Genomic DNA, 13,519 nt, shown 5'->3' with positions numbered 1-13,519 from the left:
TTTGATTGTGGAGGGAAGACCTGGAATTTTTTTTAGTATGTCTCCATCTCTCCAGGGCAGTCTCTTTTTCCCTGGGGAAATAAAAAAAAAGTGTCAATGACAAATTTTATTTAAGCTGGTACAGGTATCTCCAGTGGGCAGGGCCAAGATTCCCCTGCTGACATCAGCCAGGGAGGAGGGGAGGAGAGGAGCAGAGAGCCTGGAGTCATGTGATCGCTGGGACACGCTGTTAAAACAAGTAGAAATCTTTTTTTTTATTTTTTATAAAGCATAAGCATTAGGACACAGCTTTTTATGTGACAGAGGGGATGGTATACAGATCAGTTTGTTTTAAAGCAATGGGGAGAGGAGCAGATCAGCGATAGTGAGAGATGACAGGCAGGGAGGGGGAGGAGAAGGAGAGAGGGAGACAGGAGAGCTGCAGATAGCAGAGAATGATAGAGGCACGTATGATAACAGCGGTGTCAGGGCTCAGCAGCTCTGATATGTTGTGGTCAGCGTACAGAGGGGAGGGTAGAAACTGGCAGGATCAGCCAGGTATTTAAGGTGATACAGGGGGCCAAATTACACAGCACAAGCACTGTGCTGTATAACATGCTTTAAAGGAACAGGATCTTTATTTAATAATAGCATACAATGCCAAGCTGCAGTGTCCAAAGCAAGCTGGAGTTTCTTGTATTAAGAGAGGTACGGACTCCAGAGAGAAAGATATAATTTTACCCCTGTACAAATCATTAGTAAGACCTCATCTGGAATATGCAGTTTAGTTTTTGGCACCAGTTCACAAAAAGGATATCGGGGAACTGGTGAAAGTAGAGAGAAGGGCAACCAAACTGATAAGAGGCATAGACGACCTCAGCTATGCAGAAAGATTAGAGCAGGGATATGCAATTAGCGGACCTCCAGATGTTGCAAAACTACAAGTCCCATGATGCCTCTGCCTCTGGGTGCCATGCTTATCTCTGTCAGAGTCTTGCTATGCCTCATGGGACTTGTAGTTCTGCAACAGCTGGAGGTCCGCTAATTGCATATGCCTGGATTAGGGGAACTGAATTTATTCTCTCTTGGAGTTTAAATGCATCACAGTGGACAAGGAGGCACTCTTTATGTCTGGAGGAAAACTGTTTTAATCTTCAAATACAGAAAGGTCTCTTCACAGTAAAAGCTGTGAAAATAGAATAGACTCCCTCAAGGGCTGGTTTTGGCCAGCTAGTTACTAACATTTCTAGGTAAAGTTGATTCATGTAATATCCGATTGCCTCTTGGGGTACCAGGAAGGATTTTTTCCCCCTATTGGAGCAAATTGGATCATGCTTTGCTGAAGTTTTTTGCCTTCCTCTGGATCAACTGTGGGTATACTGTAGTATTGTGCATATAGGATTGTATGATTTTTTTTTTTTATTTCCATTTATTGGTTCAGCTAGATGGACTTGTGTCTTCAACCCTACTAACCATGTAAGTATGTAAATGTTCATATTCTAGGCTGCACTGAAAAAAGATAGAAGCTGATTGGTTGCTGAGGGCTATGGCATGAGTTCAGACAGGTGCCCTGAGGTGTGCGTTGTTATTACACCTACATCTACAATTCTTACCAACTGGGTAATAAACCAAGAATATATTTTGGTATTGCCATCTATAGATAGGGATAAAAAGAAACCAATATACATCACAGGGTGTGCAGAAAGGGGGTGGGGGGAATACCAACATAAAATGCCAGACACACAAAAAAAAAAACCCTCTAAAACAATACAAGTTCGTTTACACCTTGGGCCGCTCTTCAGTGAGCATTACACAGGTGGTGAGTCATTGTATCTAGTGTTGCCACCTCTCTGGAATTCACCTGGACAGTTTGGGTTTGGAATCATGCGTCCAGGTTTCAGGCTGCCTGAAACCCGGACATATTATTCAGACTAGACTATGGCCTCCCAGCAGGGCTGCTGGCTGCAGTTGTCTAAGCTGAGCGTGTCTGTTACACTCTCTTCCATGCTGCCCAAAGCCAGCACTAACAATCCCCCGCAAACAAACACACAGACTGGAGCGGAGAGAGGGCTTGATCTATACCTACCCCTCTGTGTCTGCTCACACTCCAATCCCCAGTGCTGTGCCTCAGAAAAGGAAAGTGGGGGCCGTAAATTTGAAGTCCAGCAGCCTCAGATACATCTGAATGAGAGGTGCTGACTGCCAAGGGGTGAGTGAGCTCACCATCCATTCCTGTCTGTGACTGAAGTCTCCCCCCTTCCACCTTCTCTCTCCTGCCTCTCAGTGAGTACACTAAGGTAAATCGGGGTTATCAGAGTTCCCCTTACATCACAGTTCCCCATTACACCAGAGGCCACAGTGTTCCCCCTTACATCAAAGTCCTCTCCGTACATCAGAGTTCTCAGTGTTTCCCCTTAAATCAGGGTCCCCAGAGCATCCCTCATGTTAGAGTCCCCAGAGTTATCCCTTATATCAGAGTCTGCAGAGTCACCCGCTTACAGTGAAAGGGAACTCTGTGAGTTTAGATGTAAATGGAGACTCTTGTTATTAACTTCATATGATTAGAAATGTTATTTAATAGCAAAATATATGTATAGTTTATACTATAAAAAAAAATGTATGTGCGCCGCTAAAGTGTTCAGGTTTGTCTTGATGAAAAGGTGGCAACCCTAAGACCCCTTTCACACTGGGGCGCTTTGCAGGCGCTACAGCGCTAAAAATGATGCCTGCAAAGTGCCATGAAACAGCCGCTGCTGTGTCTCCCCCGAGGGCTTTCACATTGGAGCGGTGCGCTGGCAGGATGCCAAAAAAAGTCCTGCTAACAGCATCTTTGGAGCGGTGAAGGAGCGGTGTATACACCGCTCCTTCACTGCTCCTGGCCATTGAAATCAGTGGGGCAGCGCGGCTATACCGCCGGCATAGCGATGCTGTACCAGCGCTTTGCGGTGGTTTTTAACCCTTTCGCGGCCACTAGCAGGAGTTAAAACCGCTCCGCTAATGGCCGAATAGCACTGCTAAAACTACGGTAAAGCGGCGCCAAAAATAGCCTCGCTTTACCGCTGATGCCACCCCCGCCCCAGTGTGAAAGGGTCCTTATTGTATGCCCTCCTTACCACCTGCTTTAACCCCTAACCTCTGCGGCAGGGGTATAATTGTCGCAGGGGTTAGAAACCATTGAGGAAACAAATTTTATCACAAATACCAGACATTAGACATACTGTATGTATGATGTCCCCTGAATGAAACCCACAATTAAAATCCTAAACAATACTACCAATCCGTAATAAATTGTTATCATTAAAATGAAGCACTGAATGGAACAGGTTAATTCATAAATCAGTTTGTATTCCTCTTATGCAAGAAAAATATGGTCTATAGATCTATATATACCCAAATTATAAAAGTTAGTGCAAAAAGGAAGTACTATGATAATAAACCCAAAAGTGCATTACAAGTAAGAAAAAGTCCACATTTAGATATGTCAAACCTGTAAATGAAAGAGTATATGAAAGTGTGTATCCCAAACCTGTTCACTGTATAGAGAAGTCAAGTCAGGCACTGGTGTGAGAAACACTCCATTCATGTCGTGGGATTGGCCACTTCATCAGGAGCCACTGCCGTGAGACACTGAGAGCAGCTGTCTGTACTAATACAGTTTTTTTGTTTTTGTTTTTTATGTTTTTAAATGCTGGGTCTCATCAGAGGGACATCATGTTTATGTGTAATGTTTGGTACAAGCAATGAAGCTTTTAAATTGTATTTTTGTGGTGTGGACATTGCTTAACTGCTTAGGGCCTGCCCATGGTATATATATATATATATACTGCAGATCAGTGGTGGCTGGTGCTCCATCAGTCGGGTGGGGTGGGGGGGGCAGCAGACGTACCTGGCCCCCCAATGCTCCAGCCTGCACCACGCACCACACCCACATCCCCCAGGTCGCCCTTTGCTGCCCCTGTACTGACATGTAGAGACAGTGGCAGCGGCTTCTTCCCTCAGTCTCCTCCGTGCCCTTGCTCCATTGGTTGGGCTTCCCATGTGTCTCCTCAGCATCACGGCGAATATTCATTCGCTATTGTCACGCAACTGGGTGGGCTCAGGGCACAGTGCTCTGTGCTTCAAGCCCATCCTTTTTTGAAGCCAATTAGAGCCCCTGGCTCTAATCACGTGCTTAATAAAAAAAAAACCCTCATTGGAATCCATGTAGATTATGGGGCTGGACCCTGGACGTGTAGAATAGGGGGCGGCGCCACTGCACTGCTAATGGACGGGCCGCCACTGCGATGGGTGGCTCCACTGGACCAAATCACATACATGTACATGATCCGGCATTCCGCCGCACACCTGCCCAATCTGTGCTGTCATTTGGTACAACATAAGTCAGTCATCCGGTCCCTGACAGTAATTTAGTCCAGGACCTGCTGATCGCTTAGTGAATCACAGCACAGAGCCCTGTGTTTACTAACAACACAGGGCTCTGTACAGAGAGCAGCAATGCAATGCAAGGAGAAAAATCCGCCACATCTATTAGTAAAAGCAGCACATATTGCACACATTACACTTGTTAGGTACAAACTTAACCCTTTTCATTGCCCCTAAATGTTAACCCCTTCCCAGCAAGTGTCATTAGTACAGTTACAGTGCATAGTAATCATACTGATCCCTGTATTACAGTCACTGGTGATGTCGGTGTCAGTCAGTCCACAACCAGTGTCAGTTAGTATCAGATTGTTCACCTCATAGTTCCACTATAACCGCCATTACTAGTATGGAAAAAATACGAAATTCCAGTATAAATAGCATAGTTTGTAGACTATAACTTTTGCAAACCAATTAATATACGCTTATTGTGATTATTTTTTTTTTTTTACCAGAGATAATAAGGGGGCCCCCAGATACCGGCCCCCCACCCTATGTGAATGAGTATGGGGTACATCGTACCCCTACCCATTCACCTGGATAAAAAGTTGTGTAGTGTAGTTTTAAAAAATACAGTAGACATTTTTTGACAAGTCGGGAAGTCAGCTGACAGCTGATGACTCATCGGTTGCTAAGGATGTGGCCAGCATCCCGGCCCTCTCCTTAGCAGTCAGCTAAGTGTAATAGTGTAATAAAAAGAAATTTAAAAAAGCAAATCGTGGCAAAATCGTGGTAAAAACGTTTTACAGTACTTGTGTTTTGGATGCGGGTCCATTGAATTCCCATGCAAAATGCTGCATTTTGCAGGAAAAAAGGTCCCCAACCCTTTCCAAAAACGCAGAGGCACTAAAATGCATTGATGCGAACATGTTCCATAGGAACCCATGTTAAAAAATTTCCTTGCATTTCTGCAAAATGCATCAAAAATCGATTAGTGTGAATCAAGCCTTAGAGAAGCATATGCTCCCATCCAGGCAATGTCTTTTTTCAGGAAAGACCTTGCATATTTCAACATGACAGAAAGAGAGTCTGGGTGTTTAACTGGCCTGCCTGCAGTCCAGACCTTTCACCAATTTAAAATATTTGGTGCAAATTAAAACGAAAATAGGACAAAGAAGACCCATAACTGTTGATCAGTTTGAATCCTATATTGGGTAAGAATGGGACAACATTCCTTTCCTAAAACCTCAGCAACTGGTCTCCTCGGTATTGTTAAAAGAAGAGGGGATGCTAAACCATGGTAAACATGGCACTGTTCCAACTTTTTTGAGACGTGTTGCTGCCAGCAATTTTAAAATTACCTTATTTGTTTCTTAAAATGGTAAATTTTTATGTTTTCCATTTTCTGTTGTGAATAGAATATGCGTTTATGAGATTTGCAGATCATCGAATTCTGTTCTTATGTAGATTTTACACAGAATCCCAACTGTTTTGGAATGGAGATTGTACATAATATAACTAGGTACTAACATTTATAGGTAAAGTTGATCCAGGTAAAATCAGGTTCTCAGGGGGATCGGGAAGGAATTTTTTTCCCCTGCTGTAGCAAATTGGATCATGCTTTGCTGGGGGTTTTTGCCTTCCTCTGGATCAACTATGGGGGAAGAATTGCGTATATAGGATTGTATGATTTTTGGTTGAACCAAATGGACTTTTTTTTAACCTGTCTTGTCTTTTTTTCAACCTGCCTAATTATGTAACTATGTATTTACAGTTTGGTTATCTCTGCATAGCAATGGTTGTGGCACATTATGTTGTCACCTCCATCTATATATAGTGTGGTTATTTCTATGCAGTGATGGTTGTGGTGCACGATGGTGTCACCTCCATCTATATACAGGTTATGTCTGTCCAGTGATGATCTGGTGCACTATGGTGTCACCTCCATCTATATACAATCTAGTTATCACCACGCAGTGATGGTTGTGCCAAACTATAGTGTCACCTCTATATACCAGTATATACAGTCTAGCATTCTCTGCACAGTGATAGTTGTGATGTGTCTATATACAGTTCTGATATCTTAGAAATGGTCAGTAATGGTAATCCTAATATCTCTTTTCAGTGACAGTTGTGGCACCACTATGGTGTCACCTCTGTCTATATACAGCCTTCAGTCATTAAAGAGATTTGTGCATATTTGTCCATTCCTATGCCCTAATAACAAACTCATCTTCCATCTAGTTTTTGGCCAGATTGGAGCCGCCATGTCACTGCTTGTTGCTGGGGTTTATGAGATCCATCGAAAGTGGTTCCCCATGGTGGAGCAGACGCTGTCAGGGAAAGTTTTACTGGTGTCGTCCATGTCCTGCCTCCAATTGGCCCCTCAGTATGTCCTGCTGGGACTGGCGGAAGCCCTGGTGGCCCCAGCCTGTAAGTAGTGTTGGTTATCTGTGATTGTGCAAATCTGCTATTTGTCAGAAAAGAAGATGAGATGTTTGTGTAATGTGATCAGCAAGGCCCTAAAATGATATGATTCTCTTTAGGTTCTGTGATAACCTTCGGCCTGGCACCCAAACGTATCCGCGGTATCTGCATGGCAGTCATGACTCTATTCCAGGCGCTCGGCTGCTTTGCAGGGGCGATGCTAGTTGAAGTCACATTTTTATCATCTGGAGGTAAGTAGGCAGGTGTTAGCTCAAAAACTGATTCCCTGCCGCCTTCTAGAAGCCAGTGACTCCCTGCCATCCTCTAGAGGTCTTTGGCTGGACTTGCACAGAGCTGACACTTTTGGGGCATTTCCAAGGGTTTTCCAGGGCAGTTAGGGCAATTTCCTAAGCCATTTCTTCCTTTTTAGTCATTTTTTTTATAACAGTTTGAAATTCTAGTAAATAAAAATCACATAATAAAACACTGTGAGTGTTTTGTCAGTGTAGCAATATGGACTACAATGGCAAAGCACCATATCCTCCAGTATTTCCAAGTATCGCCTATCCCTCTAGTGATCAGTGTATCAGGTGGCATCATATCTGTGTGCTCAACAAAAAGGACTGTGGGATGAGTAGTTCTCCTGTCAGTCAATAGCTGTACCTGACTATGGGCCGGACTACATATACCAGGGATTTTTACTGCTATTGGGAAGATTGCTGGGAGTAACAATAGAAGAAGCAAAAAGCCTGCGCAAATTTCTCTTCCTCCTGGGCCTGATGCAAGACTGACCTCTCTCTGTGCCTAGAGAGAGAGAGGTTTCAGCCTACGACGTGGAGTACCACCTTCCAATCCATAACCTGAGGGGCCTCGCTCTGCCATGTCGGACATCCTTCCAGCAACACTAGAGTCGCCTGACAGTCGGTATGTCAAGCTTCACATCGGGAGATTGACACAGCGGATCCACTGCAGGAGTGTTGCTACACAAGTTACTGTCCAGAAGACATCGTAGTGGTCGGGTCATTGGTAAGAGGGCAAATCGCCCAACCTTTATCCATCCTTTGTCACAGTTACATTGGGACACTTTGCACAGACATCTCTACTCTAGGAATACTTCACTGAATTTATTTGAACACTGTGCTTAGACATCTTTAGCCTTCCTCACTACAAGAAACCTACTGTTTTCCACTACACCTAATTGGATTACAGTTAACAAGCTCCTACATACTGGTGAAGAATATCAGATCTGCAACGTGGACTTTATTGCCATTACTGATAGGAAGGCCCCTAGATTATAATTTCTAGTTTGTCAGAGTGTCAGGTGGGTTGGAATGTTCACCAGGTCATGGCTGTGCAGATGAGCAGGTAATTCTAAGCAGTCCTCTAGGGGGCCGTGTTACATCAGGATTGTATGGAAAATATTTTTACCCAGTCATGATGCTGTACCAGGGACAATCCCCCTACTGGTTTGCCTGATGCATTTGCCCCTCTTGTTGGAGGCTTGTTTATAGAGTCAATGGAAGAGCAGTTTACAATTTATACATACAATAACTTCCATATGTAATTATAGACAAATTGTCATCCTAAAATAGGCCCCAGTATATTCAATCAAGGTCTTAAAATATGATTTAAATAAAGCTAGACTGTTTAAATAAGATAACAGGACCTTCATTAAATATAATGGGGAGCGTCATAGGACCGCAGTTTGTCTAAGAGTCAGTATGGTTCATTTACTGAATCTATATTCGATGTTATGTAGTATGGTCATCCCAATTTATATATGGTAAATGTGCAAAAGTTCAGTTTTTATTTTCTGCTCATATTTTTATGAAAATTTATGTAACATATTACTTTAAGAAAAATATTGGAAAGGTATAGATCAGGCATGTCCAAAGTCCGGCCCGCGGGCCAATCGCGGCCCGCAGTCCGGTTTTGAACGGCCCGCCTGGTGTGCTGCGGGATCAGGGCTGTCAAATGAGCCGATCCCCGGCACTGTGTGAAGCTCCGTCGGCTTCAAAAGTGAAAGTAAAGTGCAGAGGAGTGTGCTGTGCTCTCTGCTTCCCCCTACAGTGCAGTACCCGGCTGAATGAGGAAATGGAATGGAAAGGTACTGTACTACAAGCTAGATTCGTTTTAAAAAGGCTTTATTTATGTGTATGTGTGTGTGTGTGCATGTGTGTCTGTATGTATGTATGTGTGTGCATGTGTGTCTGTATGTGTGCATGTGTGTCTGTATGTATATGTGTGCATGTCTGTCTGTATGTATGTGCATGTGTGTCTGTATGTATGTGCATGTGTGTCTGTATGTGTATGTGTGCATGTGTGTCTGTATGTGTGTGTGTGCATGTCTGTCTGTATGTGTGTGTGTGTGCATGTCTGTCTGTATGTGTGTGTGTGTGTGCATGTCTGTATGTATGTATGTATGTATGTATGTGTGTGCATGTCTGTCTGTATGCATGTGTGTGCATGTGTGTCTGTATGTATGTATGTATGTGTGCATGTGTGTATGTGTGTGTGTGCATGTGTATCTGTATGTATGTGTGTCTGTATGTATGTGTGTCTGTGCATGTGTGTGCATGTGTGTCTATATGTGTGTGTGTGTGCATGTCTGTCTGTATGTATGTGTGTGTATGTGTGTCTGTATGTGCATGTGTGTCTGTGTGTGTGTGTGCATGTGTGTGTGTGTCTTTGCATGTATGATTGCATGTGTGTGTGTGTCCATGTATGTCTGTATGTATGCGCATGTGCATGTGTGTCTGTATGTATGTGCGTGTATGTCTGTCTGTATGTGTGTGCATGTATGTGTGTCTGTATGTGTGTGCAGCATGTGTGTCTGTATGTATCTGTGTGCATGTATGTGTGTGTGTGTGTGTGTGTGTGTGTGTGTGTGTATGTATGTCTGTATGTGCGTGTATGTATGTGCGTGTATGTCTGTATGTATGTATGTGCCTGTATGTATGTATGTATGTACGTGTGTGCATGTGTCTGTATGTGTGTGTGTGCATGTGTCTGTATGTATGTAAGTATATGAATGTGTCTGTATGTGTATGCATGTGTCTGTATGTGTGTATGTCTGTGTGTATGTGTATGCATGTGTGTTACTTTTAATCCAGACCCCCCCATTCTTGTACCATCAGAACTGCTTTTGTGGTGCTTGTGTGTGTGATAGCAGCCAGGATTGCTGCTCCTCTGAAAAGCAATCCATATACAGATCGCTTTTCAGAGGCATTTGAAAGGTGGTAAAGAGGCATTATGTTGCCTCCTCACCACCTGTTTTAAGCCCGTAAATGTAGCATCACTATACCGCAACTGTGCAGTCCACACAGTTGCGGGGTAGTTGCAGTGCAGGCCCATTCACCCTGAGCATACCTCCAGCTGCAGCCACAGCATGTGTACACCCCCAGCTGCTCCCTCTGCAGCTAAAGGGGGAGAAGTTGGGGGTGGTAAAAACAGCTTAACCATGTAGTTTTACTGCCCCTCCAATAAGCCCTTGGCTCACATCTGCATGGCTGCATGCTGTGTGTAGGGCAGCCCATGCATTTCAATGGGCTTCCATACCCACAAAAATGCAAGGAAAGAAGTCCCAGAGCTTTTTTTTTTTTTTTATTGCGCTGCACCAAAAGCACCCCATGTTTCCAATGTGTGGGGTACCATTAAGACTTAACGGTACCCCTAAAGAACAGAGCATTCGTCTGTGTGTCGGGCAAACGAGCGCGACAAAGGCACAAGAATTTTTGTTGGGCCAGGTATGAGTGCTCGAATGACCAAATTTTAATGGTTCAAAGAATGTCAGGCAAAATGGTCGGCCCTCACACATGTTCACTTCATCGAATCTGGCCCTCTTTGAAAAAAGTTTGGACACCCCTGGTATAGATACTTGTATTTAAGCACTCTCTGCTCTTCCAATTACTCTGTTATTAAGCCCCAGTAGGATGGGTAACATGCATCAGTGGAAACCTTTTGCCTCTGATAATTATTTTTTGGTCTCTTCCATTACCGTAGGGTTTTTTATTTAGATTTAGTTTCCTGAAGCGATCTTACTCACCGTTCCCCCCTTTGCAGACTCTGACATCAGTGAATTGCTGTGCTATAACATTGGTGTGTCTGTCCTCAGGTGATTGGTACCCAGGAATTCTGTCAGGCGGTCACCTGGAAAGATTCTTCTTTATGCTGGGCTCTGCAACGTTCCTAAATTCTTTGCTGTTCTGGCATATTTCTCACAGGTAACACCAACCAGCATTGTGCAAGGTTGACATCACCTATCTCCCTCTGCATTGCATGTGATTAACCTTCCCTAGACTGTAAGCCACCTATCTACCCCACTTACACTATAAACTGCTTATCTTCCTATACAGTGTAATATACTTTCCTCCTCTTGCATTCTTCCCTAAACAGTAACCTTTTGCAACTTGTGGTTTTCTAGGTGTTGTGGTGTTACAGGTCAATGAGTTCATGATTTATTCCACAACTCCTTTATTGGTCATGTGTAATCTAATCTGTGATTTCCACAAGTGTTTGTTCTGGTCTGTTTAATTTTTGAGATAAAGAGAGCCAGATGGCAATGGACATTTGCAATAATATAATTCTATATAAAAAGTACATCCTCAGGGATTTGTGTGTTTGCTGTTATTCACTTCTCTCTCTATCAGCATGGTATCAATCAGTAAGGACCTCTTAGAGGCCATCCTGTCTTCTGCCTGATAATATACATTCTGTGTGAGCTTCTGGAGAAATTAAAACTGTCCATTAACAAAGCTTTTTTTTTTTCATTTATGTAATCCAGGTAGGACCTTTTTTATATGACAATCTATTTGCAGCGCTGAGCTCAGATAAAACAACCTTACTGTCTGACACTTCAGTGCAGAGAGAAAATGCAAGAAAATAACGCAAAAAAATGAGGCACTCCTTTTATGCCACGTACACACGACCGGACTTTCCGGCAGACTTGGCTCAGCGGACTGGAATTCCTTCGAACAATCCGATCGTGTGTGGGCTACAGTGGACTTTTTTTCCCCAAAAGTTGGACGGACATAGAAATAAAACATGTTTCAAATCTATCCGACGGACTAAAAATCGGGAAAACCGTTCGTCTGTGTGCTAGTCCGACGGACCGAATATGATGCAAGGGCAGCTATTGGCTACTGGCTATTGAACTTCCTTGTTTAGTCCCGTTTACGTCATCACATTCAAAATAAGCGGACTTAGTCCGGTCGTGTGTGGCCAAGTCCGTTTCGTTCAGAAAGTCCCTTGGACCTCCGCCAAGAGTCCTTCGGGAAAACCGTCGGACCTAGTCCATCGAAAAGTCCGGTCGTGTGTACACGGCATAAGTGGTACTAAACCCACAACAATAAAATCAGTGTGTGTATACAGTAAAGGATGCTTGTTATACTCACTGTGGAACCTAAGGGGTTAATCCTCTGCATTGTGTATAAAGGCTGTGTGATCCTGTCTTCTCTGTTCCTCCCCTTTTTAACTGACTCCAACCCATCTCCTGGTAGAACAGAACATTAGTAGTCAGGCTGCACATGCTCAGTTTGGTGTGTATTGCTAGAGAGTTTATTTATTTTCTTGGGATGAAAACTCCTCCTACAAGCTTTAAAGGGGAAGTAAACCCTGATGGGTTTACTTCCTCTTTGTCTCCCTCCAAAGGTAAAGCATAATGGACTACTATGCATCGCATAGTAGTCCATTATGTGTCACTTACTTGACACAGGAGCCAGCGAAGTCACCGCTGTCCCCTGTAGTTCCGAGCATCCATCTGCTTGGTGGATCTCGCTGCTCCGGAGCTGTGATTCGCCGGAGCAGCGATGATGTCACTCCCGCGCATGCGCATGGGAGCCGACACTCGCGGCATATCGCATGCGCCGTAGACAGCGGTGGCTGTCTTCAGGTAAATATCTCCTAAACCGTATAGGTTTAGGAGATATTTCTTGGACCTACAGGTAAGCCTTAATCTGGGCTTACCTGTAGGTCAAAGTGGTTTGTAAGGGTTTACAACCACTTTAACCACTTTCAGACCGGACCATTTTGCTGGTAAATGACCAGAGGTCTTTTTACACTTTGGCACTGCGCTGCTTTAACTGGTAATTGCGCGGTCATGCAATGTTGTACCCAAACAAAATTTGCGTCCTTTTCTTCCCACAAATAGAGCTTTCTTTTGATGGTATTTGATTGCCTCTGCGATTTTTATTTTTTGCGATATAAACGTAAAAAGACCGCAAATTTTGAAAAAAAATGATATTTTCTACTTTTTGTTATTAGAAAAATCCAATAAACTCAATTTTAGTCATACATTTAGGCCAAAATGTATTCAGCCACATGTCTTTGGTAAAAAAAAAGTCAATAATTGTATATTTATTGGTTTGCGCAAAAGTTGTCACATCTACAAACTAAGGTACGTTTTCTGGAATTTACGCAGCTTTTAGTTTACGACTGTCTATCTCATTTCTTGAGGTGCTAAAATGACAGGGCAGTACAAAACCCCCCCAAATGACCCCATTTTGGAAAGTAGACCCCCTAAGGAAATTGATAAGAGGCATGTTGAGCCCATTGAATATTTTATTTTTTTGCCTCAAGCGATTGAATAATGACAAAAAAAAAATTTTTTTTTTTTTTTTACACAAAGTTGTCACTAAATGATATATTGCTCACACATGCTATGGGCGTATGTGAAATGACACCCCAAAATAAATTCTGCTGCTTCTCCTGAGTACGGGGATACCACATATGTGGGACTTTTTGGGAGCCTAGCCGC

General features: G+C 43.4%; 1 protein-coding gene across 1 annotated transcript in view; it reads left to right on the top strand.

The window, feature by feature from the left end:
* Positions 1–13,519, top strand: part of SLC15A5 (solute carrier family 15 member 5) — an 81,368-nt gene that overhangs the window by 55,332 nt on the left and 12,517 nt on the right. Inside the window, exons 6-8 of the mRNA XM_077468615.1 lie at positions 6,583–6,771; positions 6,885–7,016; positions 10,880–10,988. Coding sequence (XP_077324741.1) covers positions 6,583–6,771; positions 6,885–7,016; positions 10,880–10,988 — 430 coding nt within the window. The remainder of the gene's footprint in view (positions 1–6,582; positions 6,772–6,884; positions 7,017–10,879; positions 10,989–13,519) is intronic.

This window comes from Lithobates pipiens, unplaced genomic scaffold, assembly GCF_037356315.1.
Source record: "Lithobates pipiens isolate NorthernLeopardFrog02 unplaced genomic scaffold, aLitPip1_a1.2 Scaffold_8, whole genome shotgun sequence".
Lineage (NCBI taxonomy): Eukaryota > Metazoa > Chordata > Amphibia > Anura > Ranidae > Lithobates > Lithobates pipiens.
Note: the sequence above shows the minus strand (reverse complement) of the source record. Positions and strands in the feature narration are given on the sequence as shown.